The sequence below is a fragment of the Vanellus vanellus genome (genome assembly GCF_965231255.1).
Source record: "Vanellus vanellus genome assembly, chromosome: Z".
Classification (NCBI taxonomy): domain Eukaryota; kingdom Metazoa; phylum Chordata; class Aves; order Charadriiformes; family Charadriidae; genus Vanellus; species Vanellus vanellus.
This window is the reverse complement of record NC_138908.1, coordinates 86127422-86149051: the sequence shown is the minus strand read 5'-3', so window position 1 is coordinate 86149051 and position 21630 is coordinate 86127422. Positions and strand designations below refer to the sequence as shown.

The 21630-nt window shown below is 40.3% G+C and overlaps 1 protein-coding gene across 3 annotated transcripts in view; it reads left to right on the top strand.

Moving 5' to 3' along the window:
- DYM (dymeclin) overlaps positions 1-21630 on the top strand; it is a 244951-nt gene that overhangs the window by 22174 nt on the left and 201147 nt on the right. For all 3 annotated transcript variants that reach the window (XM_082497723.1, XM_082497722.1, XM_082497724.1), the window contains exons 5-7: positions 1059-1131; positions 13186-13311; positions 15490-15632. In XM_082497723.1, coding sequence (XP_082353849.1) covers positions 1059-1131; positions 13186-13311; positions 15490-15632 — 342 coding nt within the window. The remainder of the gene's footprint in view (positions 1-1058; positions 1132-13185; positions 13312-15489; positions 15633-21630) is intronic.

Sequence of the window (21630 nt, the reverse complement as noted above, 5' to 3'; positions counted from 1 at the left end):
AGACTTGATTTAAACAGAGTAACACCGTCATAACCTGGCTGTAATGTTGTGTTTATTGCAGGACGTATTTATTTGAAAATTCAAAATAAATAAGCATTTGGGTAATGATTGTGCTACGATGCTGTAATGCCTATCGGGTAATGCAGAGAGGAAAAACTACGCCTGCTTTTAGGGCATTCAGCACTATAAACCTCTACACTGCTTTGTGCTGTAGGTTTCTCTCTATAATTTTAGTTTGAAAGCATAAAAAATCCTAATGAGCCAAGATCACAGTGCTGATGTAAAATATTATCAGGTTTACTGCTTAGTTGCATTTAAAAAATAATTTTTAATCATTCTGTGCATTTTGTCGCATCATGAGTAGAAAATATCTGTTTGTTTAAAATGCACTTTGGAAATTCGTGAATTCTGACTCGTCACTGGAATTTGTAAAACCTCTTCAATAAATAAATGTGTATTCATGGAAAAAATAGTGTGTAGATTTATGTGCTCAAGAGCAGCAGTGATGTGTACAGCAGACTGCATTCATTTGACAGGTCCCAATTTAGAATATTGTTCAGTGTATGTTAGATAAATGAAGCTGTGTTTTCTGTCTGTCTTGACTTATTCTTAATTTGGGATTAAAAAAACGGTGGGAAAACATGTGAAGTGAAGGGAATTTTGCGAGGAGACTTGAACTGTGGATCAGTGAGAAGTCTCTAGTGATGAGTTAATCTTTTAGGAACAACCCCATGTAATATGAACTTAGGGAAATGGTAAAGTAAAGCTTGATGTGCTCAATATTAGCATATTCCTACAATACCAACATCTCATTTAATTTATCCAATTGTTATTAGTTATTTGTTTAATATATAAAAGGCTTAGCATCACCATTTTCTCTGGCAATAATCCTGAGCGCCTTCTATTTCAGAGAGAGTGCCATCTCCTTAAACAGGTAGAATTTTTCTTTTAGTGTTTTTCCTTAATTAAAATATTGATGGTCTGGATCTATGTGTTTAAATCTTTGCTTTCTTTTGGTATTTGAAAATACAGAAAACCTTGTGTTTGCTTCATTTCAGGAACAGAGTGCGAAGACCTCATCGAAGAGTTGCTGTGTTGCCTCATCCAGCTCATTGTTGAAATTCCCCTCTTGTAAGTTGGCTCTTTTTCTTTTTTGTTTTCAGCCTCCTTGTGTAAACTGAGCATTGGAGAGAATATAAAGCTTCGAGTGATGGGGTTATAATATTTAAATACTTGTATTTGAATGCTCCATGTGATGGTGCAGTACTGATAATGATAACCTGCTGCCGGTACCAGCCCTGAATATGCTGTTGGAAGAAGTATGTGATCAGCATCTCACGCCCAGTGAAACCATTAAGAGAAGTTATCCTGTTTTATTTTGTAGGAGCCTAGACATTTCTTTTCAGGTACCTCTTTCAGCAAACAGTTAGTTACTGAGAACTTCTGGCTGGAAATGGTTGTGGGGAAATGTACGGGGAAAGGTACCTTGGAGGCGTCGCTTCATCTGTGGCGGATGCAGCAAGGTGCAAACAAAAGTTCCTCTTCTGCAGTTGTGTGGGTTTTTGAACTGCGTGTGCATTAAATAAGTCATTATTTAATACTAGTTTCTGAAATACCAGTGAATTGAAGAAGAGAGAAGAGAAATGACTAAGTGGAATGTTTCTGTAGAACTCCAGGATTGCTTACGTGGCTTTTTTCATGCATCTTCTGTATTGGAGAGATGTTGATTCCGCATCCCATTGGGATACGTATCATGAAACCTAATTCAGTATTATATGAAGGAGAATGTACTTTGGAAATGAAAATGTTTTTCTACACCTGTCCTGATAATTTCTAACTATTTTTTTCCCCCAAGATAAACTTTACCAAAGACAGCGTTAGCATTATCTTTTGTGTTAAATTGGGTTGTAGGCTGTGCCTAAAACATAGTCCCCCCAGTTGAAGCATCACAGCTTTGAAAATGATCTATTATAGTGTAGTATAGAGCTCTGCTGATGATTTAGTTTTTGTGCTTTGGATTGTTCTTTTGGTTGGAAAGCTGACAAAGATGCAATAGTTTTTGAAACATTGCTCTCATTAAATACAACTCTGTCAACGTTACATGAGGGTTCGGGTAGGTAGCGTGTAATGAATTAGTGATATGATTTAGAGTGTCATTCTGCAAAGCTTGTCAGGACTTCCTGGAACAGATACACTTTTTGTTTGGAGCAGATTAGAGGAAGTACAAAGGGGTGAAAGGACTGCGATATACGGGCAAGTTCATAAATCCCGCAGGGTTTTATTTTTCTTTCTTGGAAGTCCCAATGTGTGTGTGGAGTCCAATATCATTTATTCCGTCTCTCTGGCAGAAAGTGTTTTACAGGCATCGTTGTTCTTAAACCTTTTCAACAACGGAACCTGTCAGCGTCTCTATTTCTGTGTGAATGTGGTTGCTGGGAATGGAAGTTGCTGTTGAAACTTAGTTTACTATCTAATATAATGATAATAATGGCTTATTAAAAAAGAAGTCGCCATAAAACCTGTAATCTTTGATATTCAGCTATAGTGAAAACATACTTTTCATGAGAGAGAGAGATGTGGAAAGTGTTTGGGGTTTTTTTGGTCAAATAAATTTTCTTAGCTAAATTTTTCCTGCAATAGCATTTTGAATTATTAGTAAGATACTGAATTTTTGAATTTTACTGAATTTACTGAATTGTTACCGAATACTGAATTTTTTGAATTGTTAGTAAGATACTAACACTTGCAGAAGTTATTGTCTTGTTTACTATTGTAATGCGTTTAACAATGTGTTAATGCCTTAACTAACGATTTTATTCCCGTATCATCGAAGGGGAAGTAGGGAAAGGGAAAGGAGATACGGAAAAACTTGCTTTCTCTAATACACTATCCAACTCTGTTCTTCATAAAGATGTTATAAGGCTGAGACATTTTTGCGTAATGTAATACTAATTTTTTTCAGGGGAATGATCAGGATTGAGTTTACTTTTGACTTCCCCTCCTCTCCCCGATCAGATTTACACTATAAATTCTTACCCTATTTTGTATCAAGGGAGTAGTTCATTTCTGTCTTCAGCTGGAAGAAATCAGGAAAATTACAAGCCTCATAGGTAAATTTTGGGAAGGAATAGATAGAATGGAATACATGGAATATTCAAACTTGTAATGATTTCTGCAGCAGGACTTAGGATCGCTTGCTAGAGGATAGGCAGCTCTGGCAGCTTACAGTGGCACTGCTAACAGACTGTCTGTCTGTAAAGCTGCTTTAAAGAGGAATTTTTGTTGTGACAGCCCGCTAAAATCTCCATGCTGACTCTATATTTGAAATGTCATTGAGAATAGCAAGGTTTTTGCTAGGAGCATTCAGTACCCTTAACAGAGGATTGTCACAATTAGTGTGTTCCTTGGGTTCTGTAGATGGAGTTTTGTGGCGGAGTGGATACAGCTGGCAGCTCCAGTCTGAATGTACTGCTTCTCTACGCTCCAGTTTAAGCTTCTTTTTTTCTCCTTCACTGGAATACTAAGAAAATTTTTAAGGCATGGAAGACCATCCCTGTGTCCAAAATGCAGGAGCAGAGGTACCCATGCGACAGTCCCGCATTTTTTGCCTTTAAATTGTTCTAAACGTCACGTCAGAGGCTTTTTTTGGTGAAAGCAGTACGCTTCGGAGTTACTATAATTCTTTTCCCCTCTCTCTATATATATTTTCAAATGTGTTGCCTTAATTTTTTCCTTTGCAAATGAGTTACTAAAGAGTGAACAGCGTTGCTGGGTGATGCTGTGTAAATACTGTTATGGAGTAGTGAGAAATTTGTGTTTATAACATAGATCTTATTACTCTTCTCTGTTGAGCATCACGTTGTGAAGATGTATATGCAAGACGACAGGTATTGTTGGGAGGAGAGCTTAGTATACTTGTGTGTGCCATTTTGGAGGCAGGTACGTAATCTGAACCCATTTCCAGACTGACTGAAATCGAAGGTAGGAGTTTGGGCTTGGCAGGGGCAGTGAGTTCATGAAGGCTGGAGTCTTTGCTGAGCAGGGGCAGAGCTTGCTCACCTCTGAGCTTGCTCTACGAAAAGCCTTGGCAGAATGAGCTCACGTCTGCCTGCAGAATAACCTATGGGCATACGTGGAAAATGCAGGTGAGCGGTCTAGCTCAAAATTAATAAGGAAGGTGCGTGAGATGGGGAAGACGGCAAATCTGTAACCCACCTCTCCGTATCCCTTACTGTGAAATATAGCTGAAGGACCAGAACGCATTGATTGTTTTTTCTTGTGGTTGGGAAAGGCTGCAGAGAGGTACAGCAAAGCATATCTAGGAGTGTCTCAGAATCGTCTATGAGGAATTGAAGAAGCTATTTCTCAAAGTTAGTTTGTATTGGGAAAGGTAAATGTGCTTTAAGGCAGTTACACTCGGCATAGTTAAAACAGATTGTAGTAGGAACCGGGGAGCTCTGCAGCATTGTGGCCCTCTATCTGAGAGGTATTAAAAAGATCGTGAATTACCCTTTTGAAAAACAGGCTCTGTTGCATTCTACAAAATGCCGAGGACAAAGGTTTCATGTTTAATTTCAAGACATTTTATAGAAACTACAGCATTATTGCTTTTTGAGAATTAGGCTTGTGCAGCTCCTTAAAACACTGGTGTTAGGGTATGTTGATGTTTGATTTATGGCTCCCTTGGGTGTGTTACAGATACTCTGCTTTTTCTTGGGTTTTGTTAATGTTAGCACTCAGGAGTGTACATTAATGATTAAAACTGCCAAATCAGCAAAAAGGTGCGACTTCGGTATTTAATTGTGCGACTTTTATGTAGAAACCATTGCTAACGTTTTGTTGCAAGATAATGCTCCCAGGGCTTTAAATTATGAAGGCTTCTTTCAGCAGCTTGTTAAGACCTGGTATACGTAGCTGAACATCTGGTTGTTATCAGTACATTTTCACTTCATTAAAAACTATAAATGCATATGGAAGAAAAATGAAATACTGTGATCTAGTTCCATCACTGCTAAGTAGCACCCTGTGGTGCCAGTAGAATTTAGTTGGTATTTCTGTTCTATTCCCTTATTTTCTGTAGATGCTAAGATTGCAACCTAAAACAATTGTTACTTGCAAATTTAAATGTTAACAATGTTTTGAGTCATTTAAGGACGCTTGCTACATTTCCTGGGAGCTTTAAAAGTCAAATGTAGGGGGAAGAAGGGCGATATAATTGACTGTAAAGCTCTATGGAATCATTGCAGTGTAGGAATGATGCCACGCAGAGATGATGAAAAATGTTTCAGCTTTCTTTTCCTTGCTAATTGTGAGCAGCGAAGAGGTTAAGAACTCTTTTCTCTCTTATTTCAGGAGTGTCATAATTTAATTTTTTTTTTTGGTTACTTTCAAAACAATAGGTCAGAATAGTCCTTTTTAAAAAAGAGAACTTTTATCAAGATTGTAGTAGCTCCAGTATTTGAAGAGCTATTTGACTTTAGCATTTTTGGCAACTTTGCCTCTAATCATCAAAGGGAAACTTCCATCTGTTGAAACTTAGGTTGAAGCTAGCAAAAATATCCAAACTGAAGGAGATTTGTATTGCTTCACTTGGAAGATCCTCAAAGTTTGAGACTATTGTGCTCTGTGTAGGAGGGATCTGTTGAATATAAAGGGAGTTTTATTTGCTGCTGCACCTTGTGGTGGTGCCGCAAATTAAAAATATTTATTTAGAAGGAAGATTTTCTTCATTACTCTTATCCTTTCCTCTTTTCTGATGATAGATGTGTGGCCTCTTAAGTGTCTAAATGTCCTAAGCAGAAGAATCTGTGTCGTATATTCTTCTTTCTGTTCTAATTCTAATATAGTTTTTATTTTAGACTTAGATCAGTGTTTCTCTATACCTTTCTTTTCACGAGGCAATTTTTAACTTACATTCAACTTGTAACAAACTTTCTAATCCCAGAGTGCAGTATCAGAGGTCTGTCCTGTTTATCGTACATCGTGCTGTATATTCAAGCTCCTAATAATGTGCTTTCTCTATTACGGTTTTAAGCCCTGTTTTCACGAAAGATACTGGATGTATCTTGAAAAACACCTGCTTGCTAGTATTTGGGTTTGGTCTCTGGTCTGGGCAGCAAAGACACCGAGGCACTGAAGTCAAGCATATCGCTTTTCAGCAGCTTAAGAGTTTGCAGACTGTTTTGAATCAGTGACAACAGTCGGATTGACGGGTGTAAGCTTTTTTTTCTCCATTGCCTTAGACAGCCACGAGACCTGAAGAGATTATTGCTGCCGCTACATCCAGATGGCTCTGCCTTGAAACCAGTGGCTCACATTTGAGAAGTTTTTGGTGTTACAGAGAGACTGTAGAGCAGGTCTGCCTTTCACGCAGCTGTCATGGCTGGAAAGCAGGATGTGATTCCTGTGGTCTCTCTTTGCCCAGATCTCCACAATGGTCTGCAGTAGCTTGTTGAGCGCTTGGGTCATCTTCTCTGTGGCTGCCTTTTCCCTGGAGATTGAAATCTACACAAGCCCAGTCATTCAAGCTGTCCATTTTTATGGGTAATTGGACTGCTCTCTTGTGTTCTTTTCTTCAAAGTCTTTCGCATAGATTTAGTGGATATGTAGAAGGCTCTGGGGAGACCTTATAGCGACCTTCCAGTATCTGAAGGGTGCCTACAGGAAAGCTGGAGAGGGACTCTTTACAAGGACATGTAGTGATAGGACGAGGGGGAATGGCTTCAACCTGGAAGAGAGGAGATTTAGATGAGATATTAAGAAGAAATTCTTCACTCTGAGGGTGGTGAGACACTGGAACAAATCGCGGAGGGAAGTTGTGGCTGCCCCATCCCTGGAGGTGTTCAAGGCCAGGCTGGACGGGGCGTGGAGCAAGCTGGTCTGGTGGGAGGTGTCCCTGCCCATGGCAGGGTGGTTGGAACTGGATGATCTTCAAGGCCCCTTCCACCCTAAACCATTCTATGATTCTATATTACGTACAAGACTCGTTGATGTGCAAGGTAAATACAGAAGAACATGGATGCTCTTTGCAACACTTAAGTCCTGGACTATTTGTAATATTTTTAGTCTGTAGAGGGGAGAACTGAATGCCAATGAGGTGAAAATGTATACGGCTGCGTAGTCTCAGATGATTTAGGAGTAGTTCTGGGAATACAAGGTCTTGAATCCAACTATCGTTTTAATCCTTTAGATACTCTTTTGAGTATTGCCGTCTTTGGTTGTTTTCTTACTCTCATTCTGTCTCCCAGTCAAGAATACCCAGTGCGGGGGAGAGGCAGTAGGAAATGTCAGAGATGTTCTCTGCTTCCAGTTGGTGTTTCTCTAGTGCCCCTCTGGGACGTCTCCCAAATGTTTGGAGTCAGCTGTAATGAGTGTAGTGCATTATCGGCTGCCGCGGTGCGTGTGTGCCATCAGTGGGTGTAAAATTAGGAGTGATTCCAAGAGGAAAGATTATGTTCACTTTGAGTTGTACTTGTATCCTGAGACCGATAACCAGATATTCTACTTGCTTTTCAGTTTTCAAAAGTGATCCTATTCTCTGCGGTGACTCCTCTTTCACCTTTCTGGTGGGCCCTCAGGAAGCAGGGAAATGAAACCTGGTTCCTGTATGATTTGAGAGTTTTTGTATGAATCAGCCCTTTTGGCAACTCTCCTAAATTAGAAAATGAGTTACCTTTTAACCTTTTAATACTCGGAGTAGACAGCTATGGCTGGGTGAAAGTTCAGGAAAATATTTAAACTGGGAAGGGGTTTGGTCTAGTGGTGTGAGTTGAAACCCAGAGGTTTGTTTCTGACCGTTCAGCCTGTTTGCTCTGGAGGTGTGAAATCATTTATGAGCTCTCAGCCCCTGTTTGTGAAGGTATAGAAGTAGCTGCTATTCATTGAGTAATTAAAGTGTTTACAACAGCGTGTGCCTTCAGAGAGGTACTCGGAGTTCCTAGCTGAGATTTTCCTATATATTGCCTCTATACTTCGGCTTGGTTCCTCTTTCACAGACCTCTCTCTTGCAGGCTGGGAACAAAGCTGAATGATGTGGGCACAGAGAGACGCTGGGAGCTGTGCGCTTGGCGTTGGAGAGAAGCCAGCAGCAGCAGGATGGTGACACATAGGTAGATTGTTGAGGTTCTCGGTAGGTGACACTGATAGAAGGTCATCCACATGGTTTTGAATGGAAAAAGCAGATGCCAGGACACTGGGGAGCTGAGGTTTTAAAAGGTCCGTAGTTCTTGTTCTGTGCGGGGCAGTTGCATCATTTGGAAACAGTAATTATGCTAATACCTCCCTCCTTACCAAATTAAATACATAAGTTGCTGTTAGCATCAGACTCCTGCGGACTGCTCTGATTGTTTTTACTTGAGTCTGCAGGAGTAGACAAGAGTATTTTGGGTTTTGTATTTTCCCCACAGGCTACGATTGACAGATGACCTTGCTATGATGATCTTCACGTTTCAGTCTGCTGGGGACTACTTTTCTTTGTAGTTCAGAAGAAATCCACTTGGAAACCCAGTGGGGTGTCGTGGTGTGGCATCTGGTTGCTGTGTGGCACCATTTAGCGTGAGCACTTGTCTGTGGGTGCAAGCAAGTAATGGCAAGTCTTCAAGCTGTTGCAGTTGGAAGAGTTATTGCTCAGGCAGGTTGCCTTAACTGGCTGCTTGTGCGTGCTCTTTTCCTTTTTCTACCACAAAGACGATCTTTTATTTTTGGTGAAGACTACCATTTTAACCGTAGACCTCTATTTCAGACATTTGGAACTTTTTAAGCGCAATATCAGCATTGTGGTATACTTGAAATAACTGTCTGTAAAAGAGCAAGGTGGAATCTTGGTCCGCTTCGAGCAGACAAAACCTTGTGAGGGTGTGATATGCAGATAGATGGCCAGGTGTGGTTCTCCAGCCCTAAAAGCCTGAAGCTTCATAGCTCTGATGGCATTTACAAGTCTGCCACCACAATTAATAAATAAATCAATAAAACTGAATGTTCTTGATGGAAGACCAGAAGAGAAGTGATATCTTTTCCAGGCTGTATCCTGGAAGAATTAGTTGCTTACTAATTTCTTCCAAAGCAGTACTTTAAGTCTAAAAGTACTTTTTAAGTACTTTTTTTTTTTTATATAGCGCTGTTTTAAAGCAGTACTCCCGGGGCCAAAGGTTTCCCAATGAGGAGCCCAGGATCCATGGTATCTGCCTGACAAAAGGGATTAAGATGGAAAGCGTAGCTGACTTCTTAGAATTTTTGTCATTTGATTTTAAAGAGCTGTGGTCTAAAGATTACTAAAATACCAATTGTACATGGTTGTTTCATTCAAAAGCATTCGTTACAGTTGAAATGGTCTGATGTCAATGTCTTTGGAAGGAATTCATTGACATATCGACTGCTTCTCATTGAAATGTAGATACTAAAATGCATACACACATTTATGTTACGCCAGCATCTAGGAATCTTCCATTTTGAGCTCACGCCATCATTTTCTGAAGAATTCCTAATTTAAGATAATCACAGATATGTATGATATGTCTTTTGCTTTAGAGACTATGTGTGTATATACAGGATTTTGTTGCCAGAAGTCAGTTTTAACCTGGGTGTCGCATGTGAGGACCTGGACCTATTCCATCTCGTTAAAGAAATGGGCGCTTGCTTTGGGTCACACTGGAAGAACTGTGATAGCAAGGAGGACGGCTACTCGTAATAAAGAACGAACCGAAACACAGGAGAGAAACGATTGCCGTGATTTCTAGAGTTCAGTCTATGCCAGATTGTTCCCTCGTGGAAGAAGTGTGTCTAAAGAGGGACAAAAGAATAATATCTGTTAGCTTGTCTACCTTATATGGGGTTATATCTTCCAGCGTGAAGGAGAAAGGGGGAAAAACAGGAAGAAATTCAGTGAGAATAGCTATTGAAATCTCCAAAAGAGAAAATCCAGAAGGAGAAAAAGAAAACCAAACCTGTGTATGCTTTGGTACGTTGCTCTGTGAAGCCCATTGACTCGGGACATGAGCTTTATCTGAGTTCTGTGGATTTCTTTGTTTGTTTTATAGAACACTTGGGAAGGAAAAAATAACCCCACAGAAACTCAAAACATCATGCAGTTCTGGTTTAGCTAAATAATAGCTAAATAATTTTGACATGTAATTGATACATGAGTTCATTATTTCTACTTTCCTCCTTATCTGCAAGCAAACAGTTTTCTGAGGAAGTTGGAGATCAGCATAAATTCCATGTAAAGTCATTCTATATGACCGATAGCTTTGAATAAAAAAAAAAGAAGTAATTCAAAAACAAAACCCCCTATTCTATAGCCTCTCAATATAAATAAACACTATTTTCTTTGAAGTTAAAAAGAGGTTCCTGGTAGTTGTTGTGACCCTTTAGAAATGCTTGAGTTTCAGCAAACTGTACATTTGACCCGTGGTGGAGAAAATAATTTTGCTCTGAAGCTTTATCCTTGTGCTGATAAATGAAGGGTGACTGTAGCTGAGGGGTTAGCCCAGATATCAGGACTCCGGTTGGGTTTATGTCAGAGCAGATTTAATTTGTACAGATTCTACAGGTTCAGTGGAACGTTTCTGCAGTTAAATGTGCTCTAACTGGGTTTTGAATAGCAAGAAAATTGGACTCACTAACTGGAGCTGCACGAATTTAGCTTGATTTCTGTGTTTTTTTTTTTCTTTCAGAGTTATATAAGGGTATTGAAAGCAGATTTTAAAAAATATTACTTAATACAGTAACCTCTTTGTTTATTTCTTTACACTGAATCTTATAAAAAGAGAGAAGAATTTTGCAATGTCTCCTCAGATTTGCTCTTCCACTTGTATGGTTTGTCAGAAAACTAAATGAATGAATGATTGAGATGGAGGAAAAAGTACACTAGGCTCTGAAATTTGTTTTCTCTCAGCAAAGTGACCCAGCTGTTTTGGATGTTGTGGCATGTCACGAAGTCAGCCTTTTCATTCGTCAACTCCGGCTTGGGGACATTATTCTTGTATTCTCAGCCCTGGTAGTGACAGGCTTCTGAATATTTATATTTTTTTCCTATAGCTAAAAAGTATTTTTTTTTTCCCAAGCTGCTGTTTTCATTTTGATAGAAAAACATTTCTGTTGGTGGCTAAAGTTCTAATAATCAGTATATATAGGTCTTGCCTGCTTTGCTTGGGAGGGACGTGGGCAGGGGATTGCAAAGCCGTTCCGAGCCCGGCCTTGCTTCTGGCTGAGATGAATTTGCAGTGGAACCAGTGGAACCAGATCATAGCGTGACCTCTGGCCTGATCTAATCATCGGCATTTACACTGGCTAACTTCCTCAGTAGTGGGCAAAAAGTCAGGTAACTCACCGAAATGAAAAGTCATTACAACGTGCTTCGTGATTTTAAGGAAGAACGTTACGCAAGCAGCGAGTCTCTTCCTGACCCACAGCTTCAAATGTTACAGATTCAGATACTTCAGTCGCGCGCGAGAAAAATAAAAACAGTGAGTTTGCATAACCTTCACTTTCAAAAACATTTCTGTATCAGAGGTAGTGCCGTACTGGGGACTGGGAGCCAGGAAATTGTGATTCCAGTTTGCTCTTGACTTCGAGCACGTAACTAACGCTCTCTTCGCTCAGAAACTCTGACCCGGAGCTACTGCAGAAGAGCTTAACTTTAGCTGTCTGTACGCCGTGACGCGTGAACCTCTCCTCTTGCTTTACACCAATGCATGTTATTGACAGTATTTCTAGCAGCGCCCTTGAGAATATAGAAGTAGTTGAGTGTGCTAAAGGTCAGACAGACTTCTTCTGAATGAAATCCCGTTAATTTTTGGAAAGAACCACACCAATTCTGATCCTGAGGCTAATGAAGAGTTTTACTCCAGCCGGTCTTTCCTGTGGGTAATTCATTTGTTTCAAGAGAGATTGTACTGTAGTTTTCAAGTCATTGTTATTTCAAACAACCTTTTATACTTATTTTAACTGTTAAGAATAAATTTTTTGGAAGGTGACATAAAGAAAAAACTTAGCATTGCTGCTTAAACACACATTGATGCTGATTTTTATTTATTTTATTGTTTAATTTTTAAATAGCAATACTAGAAAATCTTTGAATTTGAGAAGTAGAAATAGATTTTGCATTTCCAGTAGGTCAGAAAACCTTGATAGTTGATGCTGGATACCTGTTGTAACTTAATGATACTGGATTGTAACGCATAGTGTGGAAATCAAATAGTAACAGTGGGGGAAACGTTAAAAGTACTTAATAACAATCTTTCTAATGGATTGCAGGATGGTACTGTTGCACTGAATCGCCTTACTTTTGGAGGGGGTACAAACGGTCTTTGGTTGAAAGCAAGGATGATACTGGCACACGTCCAAGTTATTTTATTGTGTTTTAAAAGTTTTCATGTATTCTGCAATTTATTATGGACTAAGGAGGCAAATGCTGGTTTTTTTTCTTTTTCCCTTTTTAAAAATAAGGTCATTGTAGGCAGAAGTGGGAACAGAAAGCACAGGATATCCCAAATAGTGGATCTATCTCTCGTCCATTTTGCTGCACAGCCTTTCCTAATTAACCTTAACTTAATGAGCTTTGTTTAACTATCTGGTGTGAGTATTTAATCATTACAGCACATTCTTTGGGGTTGGCTGTAATATCTTGAAACTTTATACTGTAGATATATATAAACACTATAACCTCAAAAATACCATTTAGAACTGAACAACTGTGTGTGGTATCGTGATATCCCGAGCATTTCTTAAACTTAAACCACCGTTTGTATATTATATTCCATTCTTAGGGTTCCACTTTTCCTGGCAGATGGAGCTGTGTTTGGCTAGCTGGACATTTCCCCGACTTAGCATGATGGTTTTGTGACAATTTAACAGGACAAAGGACACGCTTTTGAGATATATTTATTATTTTTAGAGTGAAGCGTAGTCTGAAAATTGCAGCTGGAATGTTCTGGGCAGTACCTCAATATTTTTTACATTGTCTTTTCTTTTGGCATATAAAAAAAATGCTTATGTCTAAGAAAAACAACCCATTGTTGGTATGAAGCGATTCTGGGTTTTATGAATTTGTTGTTTACATGTTCCCAATTGAAACTCGCTGTGCTAAACAGGGTATAACCTCAGGTGAAGCTACCAAATGTTCTTGGAAGTCAGATTGTAAACAAACCCAGCAGATTAATCTTTATAAATATTCCTTTTTTCCTGCAGAGATATCACGTACAGCATTTCCTTGGAAGCTGTGACAACTCTCATTGTCTTCCTCTCTTGCCAATTATTCCACAAAGAAATTCTACGAGAGAGCATCATTCACAAATACCTGATGCATGGTCGATGGTACGTCATGTTCTGGGGTGGTACCTAATGGTAAAGCGAATGCTTCAGATGGCTTATTTAGACTGTACTTGAAAACAAAAGACAACAAAATACATTTTGATAGAAAACTTGTTCTGCTCAAAAGAAAACAACACAAAAACGTGTAAGGACTGTTGGAAGTTTTCAGGTTTAATCTCAGAGCCCAGACTTCAGTAAAACTATTTTAGAAGCCATTTTCATTTTTTGAGGGTAATTTCATTAACTTATAACTCATAACAGCTCTTAACATTTCAGGATAGGTTCTTTTTTTTGATACAGCTATGGGTCTTTTCCTGTGACGCTGCAATCTAGAGAACCCGTGTACCTCAGAGATGCTGATGAGCCTTCTTGGGATACAAATAAATAGCAGCCCCTCAAAAGGTTGCACGTATGTGCTACGCTGAGTTTTAAGCCTCAGTGGTGGAAATATGTAGCAGGTGGTAAACTCGGTCGTGTGAGTAATACCACTTGTTCTGGCAAGTCGGTTGTTTTGGTTAAATTCTTTGTCGTGGTGGCTTGTACGCGTTTTAGTCAGGCTACCAGTCATCCTCTTTCAACTTTAAATTCCACGTGGGCAGATCTTTGGTAAATGTATCTGTTGTCTGGTTTTTGGACATTTCTGCTAGATGTAAGAGAGGTACTGCCCCGGGGTGACAGACAGGGAGAGGGGGGAGGCTCAGCTTGGCTGTGGGCAGAGGGAACCCAGGGCAGACTTCAGCAGTATGTGAGCAGAGCAACTGGAGGCAGAGCCTCCGTATTTGTGGGGTTTGGTGGTACTTAAATCTCTGGACTGAAGGAATTGAGGGTTTGGGTCAAAATCATAGAATTGTTTGGGTTGGAAGGGGCCTTGAAGATCATCTCATTCCAACCCCCCCGCCCTGAGCAGGGACACCTCCCCCAGCCCAGGTTGCTCCAAGCCCCGTCCAACCTGGCCTTGAACACCTCCAGGGATGGGGCAGCCACAGCTGCTCTGGGCAACCTGCGCCAGTGCCTCACCACCCTCAGAATAAAGAATTTCTTCCTAATATCTCATCTAAATCTCTCTTCTTTCAGTGTAAAACCATTCCCCCTCGTCCTATGGCTTCACCCCCTGATCAAGAGTCCCTCCCCAGCTTTCCTGGATCCCCTTCAGCTACTGGAAAGCTGCTCTAAGGTCTCCCCGGAGCCTTCTCTTCTCCCGGCTGAACCCCTCCCAACTCTCCCAGCCTGTCCTCCCAGCAGAGGGGCTCCAGCCCTGGCAGCATCTCCATGGCCTCCTCTGGCCCCACTCCAACATGTCCATGTCCTCCTTCTGTTGGTGGCCCCCGAGCTGGAGGCAGCACTGCAGGGGGGGGTCTCCCCAGAGCGCAGCAGAGGGGCAGAATCCCCTCCCTCCAACTCCCTTCTTTTGGGAGAAGAGATAGTATGTGTAGGTCTAAGTTGGGAGTAGCAGGTACCTGGCCTCTGGGGAGAGGACTGGGAATTTGGCGGCTGGGAATCCAGGGCGCTGGGAAGAGTTGGAGGGGCACTGGTTAAAGGGGACTGGAGGACGTGGTAACACAGCCCCTGTCTGTTCACCTCTGAATCATATGGGAATGGGAACCAACTGTTTGTTTCTGTGGAAATCCTTCTCTGTTTTGTAAATATGGCAAGGTTTTATTTAAATCCAACAAATTGTATGTGCATTTGTCAAAAACATTGACGTGAGGTCAGATGTTTCATTGGTCTTTGCAAATTGGCCCCAGCTGCACACACAGACAAAAATATTGGGAGGGGTTGGAGAAATAGTATTGTTACCTGTTCTGTGTAACCAAAGCATGGAGCAAAACCTAAACAAATATAATGTTTCTTTCCCTTGCATAAATATTTTTCCAATTGTGTCTTGAGGTGCAAGAATACAACAATTCCACACTTTAAATGATTGATTAAAAAATTGTATTGAAAAAAAGAAAACAAAAAGTAGTTTCCATGATCCTGCTGTTGAGGGTGCTCCTGCTGAAGTCAGTGCAGCGTTGCTTGAGTAAGACCTCTGCGTTCTTTCCCTTTCCAGTCTGCTGGAGACTGGGAGAGTTACTGTCTGTGTTTACCGCCAAACACCAGCCTTCGCACCCTGCCTGGGCTTTGCTGTGCCAATTTTTGCCAGTTGTGAGTCAACTAAAGCTGTTTTCTTTTTCTTTTCAGTCTCCCATATACCAGCAGACTTGTGAAAACTTTGCTCTACAATTTCATTCGACAAGAAAGAAGCCCACCTCCAGGGACCCACGTCTTTCAGCAGCAGACGGATGGAGGAGGACTGCTTTACGGAATCGCTTCTGGGGTGGCAAGTGAGTTTTCTTTTCTAGAAACTATATTTCAAACCTTATGGACTCTTGCCTTCTATGTGACCTCTCTTACAAATGCACCTGTAGCCCATTTCTTTTTCAACGAGCGATACTAGTGTGCGTGCTCGGTATAGAAAAGCTGTCCACAGACCTGCTCGGGTTGGAATTGTGTACGATCCGTCTCGAGATGTGTTAGAAACTGAAGCAATGACATCTGCAGGCACTGCAGGGATACCTGCGGGACAACACGTGCCAAAAGTAGCACTTAGTCCCTGTTTTTCTTTTGTTGAGACATTAAAAAAAAACCCCAAACAAACAACTAGTGCCCCGTGGAACAAATCACACGCTTCCAGTTACTTAAAACATTGTAAGAAATACTTTAATGTGCATATTTAACCTTTAGAATTTCTCAGTTGATAGGGTGACCTGCTCTGTGGCTCTGCTTGAGGAGAAGGTTGGACTTAGGCGGCCTCAAGAGGTCCCTTCCAGTCTCAAGGATTCTGGGATGTAAGGGAGTGGCCTAGATAGGAATTTTTGTAACATATTGTAGTGTATGCCTTTCCCAGTAGGTTGACTAATGTGTTTTTCCTGAATAGTATGACTAGATTCTGACCTTCCGTGGGTGGACTGTTTGCTATAGGTACCTCCTGAAGAATATGAAGGATTTGATGCCATTTCTTTGTTAAGAATAAGGGTTCTCGTGTTTGGTATACCATATACTGTGTTTTTGTTGGTGGTTGCTCTCTTCCCCACACCAAATGTGTTTTCTTGGTGTGTGTAGTCTTCTGAAAGGTTTTTCTTTTCCATGTAATAAGAATAAAATATAGTGTACTGCTAACAGTAAAGGTATACGTTATTTTCTTTTTCCCTGATAAACTAAATAACGCTTTTCAAGTCAGTTGCTGTTCAAACTGATACTATTTATTTTGCTCTTTTGTGAAATCCATTCACTGGCAGCATCCCTAAGGGGTATTAAAGTTCAGGCCGCAAGTGCTCTGCCAGAAAACATTTTCCAGCCTGTGACAGTGCGCGTGGATCTCCTCACGGAGGCAGTAAAAGAGCACGTCTCTCTAACTCGGTGCAGTGTAGGCTAAACACATCGCTGCCTCTGCCTAAGATGAAGTTACACGCGGCTTGGTATGCTGCTGGAACACGCGTCTCCTTGCTGGGTTCCAGTTTACGTGCTCAAGGGGAGACCACTGCGATGTTTGGGTTGTGCCTGTAATGTAAACGTGTCAAAAAATAGTTGCTTGGTTTGCAGTTTATTTAAACAGAGAAGAGAAATTAAGTCAATTGTTCCCTACAACCTTCTTATTCGAGAGTCCCAACAGGTACATTCCTTTCCTTCTTTCCAATTGCTAGAGAAAATTGCTCCTTAAAATGGTTTTCCGAAGCAGTTTTCAGTATGTGGTTTGTACTTTTGCTTGTGACTGAAGAGCAGTTCTCACTGTGTATGTTGAAAACTCTACTTACCTGATGGTTTTATTCTTCTTGATTCTGATGTCTCTAGTGACTTGAGAGTCTTTCTGCCTTAGTGCTGCCACAGGCAAAACAGCTTTTTTTTTTTTTTTTTTGTTTCCTCTTCTGGTTACTTGATTGATTTGTAAAGTCCATCCAAACTGCTACTGCTCCTGCCCTCCTCTGTAGCTCCTCTGATATCATATCCCCCCTGTGATTTTTTACTTCTTGTATATCGAGTTTGCATTTCTTAATGCATTTCTTAATGTAAACTCTCGAAGTTTTCAGCCTACGTCTGTTCTTGTCTCTTCCTACACTTCCACCTCCTTCACTCCTCTTGAACCATTCTCTTAACAACTCCCTTGGTGTACTCCTACGCTTACTTTCTTGCTTCTTTCATGAGTACCTGAAGTGCCATCTCTTCTCCCAGTGAATTAAGTATCTTCATTTAAAACTTAAAGAGCCTTTAGAAAGAGCTTTCTAATGACCTGCCTGGGAAAGGGGGGAAAAAATAAGTACCACATCCTGTTAGAAAATAGAAATATTTTTTTTCTGTTTGTGCCCAAATAGTTGGTTTTTGTGTGTGATTATTTGCCTGTATACTACGTTGGACTATAGATGGAACTTGGACACAATAGGATTGGTAGAGTAAATGGCATATTTGCCTATCCAGAATATCTCTGAATGAACCCTTTGCAATCCTTTGTTTTATATCGCATCAGGTATGTGGGTAGAGTGCAACACAGATTAGAAGACGACAACACAAACTGATAGTCTGTTATTGAACAGAAGCGAGTTTTGAGCAGTGAACACGCGCAAAACTTAGCCGTGTTGTCTGAAGTGTGTTATTTTTGTGTGTTTTGTAATTTTTACAGGATAAGAATTGAAAGAAGAATGGAAGCATTGAAAATTCACTTTTATGTTGCTCAGTGTCTTTTAAATACCACATAATGCTTAAAATAAGTTTATTGAAATAGTCTAAATATAATCCATTAGGATGAAAGGAGGTAGGAGCCTGGTTTTAAAAAGAATTTATTTTTCGTATGAGATTTGGAGGCCTAAAATAAGTATTGCACTTGTTACTTCCAAGTTATTTAAATTGATACCACAGCCATCTACGTTGCCACGTATTGCATTACACCTATTTTGTAGTCACTTGCACGGCAGCGGTAAATCAACACTCTTATAAGCACTGTATTTTAAATCCACCCCCCCTTTCCTTCCTTGGGATTCAGCAGAAGTGATAATTATACAAGACATGAGCCGAAGTTTACCCTTTCTTAGTTAACCTTCTGCTTCTCATCCTTCGTAGCCTGTTTGTTCATTTTTGGTTTTTTTTTTCCCTCTTGTGGGCCTCCTCAACCCTGAAAACCATACAGCCAACATCCTCCCCCGGTTACTTCTCCCCGCTCTGCCCCCTGACTGCGTGCAAGTTATCTGTGTGCAACTACCTTTCTCCGTCCTGTATAGAAAATACCTTGATTAGAATTGTATTGCCAATTTAACTGTTCCAGTAGTTAAACAATTGTGGGTTTGGAATGAGGAGGGGAAATAATGATATTTGAGGTTTGTAACTTCATGAAGGACATCCTTCTATATTGAGTCAACTTGCCTTTTTTTTTTTTTTTTTTTTTGCAGTCTTTCTGTAGGTGAGCAAAATAATTGTAAAGAGCTGCTAGGTGTTGTCGATGCGTTCTGAAGGCATAAATGACATCAGTATGCGTGGTAGTAAAGATCAGACATCATATATTAGAAATTAGAAATTAATTTTTCTTGGTTCACAAGGTACATTGAACCAACGTACCTTCAAAAATTTAATATTTTTTGTTGATTTTAAATCCCCACCTCATTTTTTTGAGCATTATTAGCGTTTGCCTATTCATGGTCTGCAGTTAACCAAGTTGAGAGAACTTTTTGTAGGCAAGCAAAACTTTTTTAATTAGTCATTTTATTTCTTGCAAAATAAAATTCACGTCACAGTGAGGAATTGCCAAACAGGTGATATTCTAAGACAAGAAAATGTTAGTGCTACTCAAGACTATTGAAAAATAAGTCAATTTATATGGTTTCATTTGAAATAGTTGATCCAGTTTATACTTTGCTATTAAAAAAATCGAAGACACTTTAATGCATCTTGCAATACTTAGGAGTTACTGCAACAGTAAGATCTAATTGACTCAGTTAGTGCTGTTTAGATGATTATAGATTTAATAGGTACAATGTTGTACCTGTAAGAATCTAATGAAAAGGCTGTAGACCGATTCATCTTTGTTAATCACTTAAGCAATCATCATAACTAATCTGGCCCACAAATGTACTGTTGTAGCATTAATATAAATTGCAGAATTCCGTGTATAGTAGTCAATAATGACTCGTTTTCTCATGTCTGTACTCTTGGGTTGGAACTAGAGAAACATTCCTGAGCGTTAATGACTTTCTAGCCTGTAAGTGTATACTTCACTCTGCATTATGTCATTCAGCATTAGTGTACCTGGAGGTATCTGATGACCTGTGGTGTACATCTGTGACTTTATATATACACTATAGCTTATTCCTGCGTGTTTTTAGTGCTACATTCGGGTTAAAAGGAGCGCTTGCATGGTCGTCTTGAACTTTAAAGAAAACTATTTATTCATGTTTAGCATTTTATGTTAATATCTTTTTCCTCACCAATTTTACGTAGTCTGGTTGGTAATATCTAGATTAAAACACATCAAAGTAGAGAGACACAAAAAGCTACTAATGTTGTGTCTGTTATTTATTACGATTCCACCAAGCTTTTTTTCTAACAAATATTTCAGGCTGCTTGTTTCTACTTTCCAGAGCCTTATCATGATGTGTCACAGTTCTGCTGTATGATCTGCTACATAAATACAACTATGTCTGTTTCCCTGGTGCTTAGTCAATGCTTAATTGCCTCTTCGTGCTCACCCTAATGAAAATGTAGAGCTGAGACTTCTTTCCTACTTCTGTCTCTTCATCGTCCTTCTTGCTTACAGTCTGTAGCGCTGTCATCCTCTTGGCACTGTAATCATGGCGTTCTGACCTACCTGAATGCGAAGATTTAGATAGTGTCCAGATCTTTAACTTTTTTGTTAGTTTCTCGGAAGATGTGTCTGAACTGGAGCAAAATGTGTGGCTGCAGCTCAAACACATGTTTGTAGTTGAGTATGAAGAGTGGTATAGCTGCGGCAGGTTCAGTCCACCAACCCTGCCCAGCAAGGTGGGTTCTAGAGCAGCTTCCTCCTGACCGAAATCTGTTCTGGGGTGCCGTGAAGACCATGAAGTTAGGCTGAACTACTGTCAGAGCGGTGCCTGAATGTCCCCTTTGAGAGTCTTCGTTGTCTTTTTTAGAATCATAGAATTGTCTGGGTTGGAAGGGACCTTTAAGATCATCAAGTCCAACCATCAACCTAACACTGCCAAAACCACCACTAAACCATCTCCCTCAGCACCACGACTACCTGTCTTTTAAATCCCTCCAGGGATGGTGACTCTACCACTTCCCTGGGCAGTGTGTTCCAATGCTTGACAACCCTTCCAGTGAACAACTTTTTCCTGATATCCAATTTAAACCTCCCCTGGCGCAACTTGAGATAAAACTCATCTTCTGTCTTAATCACAGTAGCACAGAGAAACATTGCCTCTAGTGGAAATCTCTGCAGGCCAGAGATGTATTCACTGTCAAGCTCTTGCACACTTCCTTTGACATACACCATGTTGTGTTTTTTATTTTTTCTTACAATCTAATTATCTTTGTGGCTTTGAATGATGTGAGAGGATAGAACAGTTCTACAACAGTAGCACTTCTGGTGGCCCCAGGTCCACCAAACTCTTGGGGCTTTCAAGTCACAAGGATCTTGTAACTAGAAAAGTCACAGTATAATTATTTAAGGAATTATTGATCTTTCTTGTAAGCTTCACCAATATATTTTTGGTGGTAAACTACCACTGAGTTAGAACTAGCTGGACAGGTAGCATAGACTTTTGCTCTGGGACCTCTGCTCGTTTCGTAGATGCTGATGGCGATGATAGCAAAGCATCCTTTCCCAGAAGAGCGATTTATACTGTAAGGTCCTGGGCTTCTTAGAAGTCTTCCATTGACTCTGGTGAGACTTACACCTCGGCAGGGAGCGAACTGGAGGTTTGGTTTTTTTTTTTTTCTTTCCTTCAGAGAGGTAGATGCTCCTGGGGACCCTTGGCTGCCACCACTCCACCCTTATAGCAGTGGCAAAATATTTCATAGTTACCATTCTCAAGGCTTATATGTTTTTAAGTCTTCTGTAAAGCCTCTTCTCTGTGATACCTACCTGAGACTGTCCAGGCTCATGGTGTGTTGGGAGCTCTGCTCCTGTGCTGACAAATATTACCTCTTCTCCAGCCCTTCTCTGAGCTAATCCGTCTTGTTTCTTGCCCTATCCGTAGACTGTAAGCTCTTTAGGGTAGGGACCATCGCCGAGTATGTACAGAGCATATATACAATACATAGCATAGAGAGGCTGTGGTTCGTGACTAGAGCTTCTGATTTCTGTGGTCTTACAAA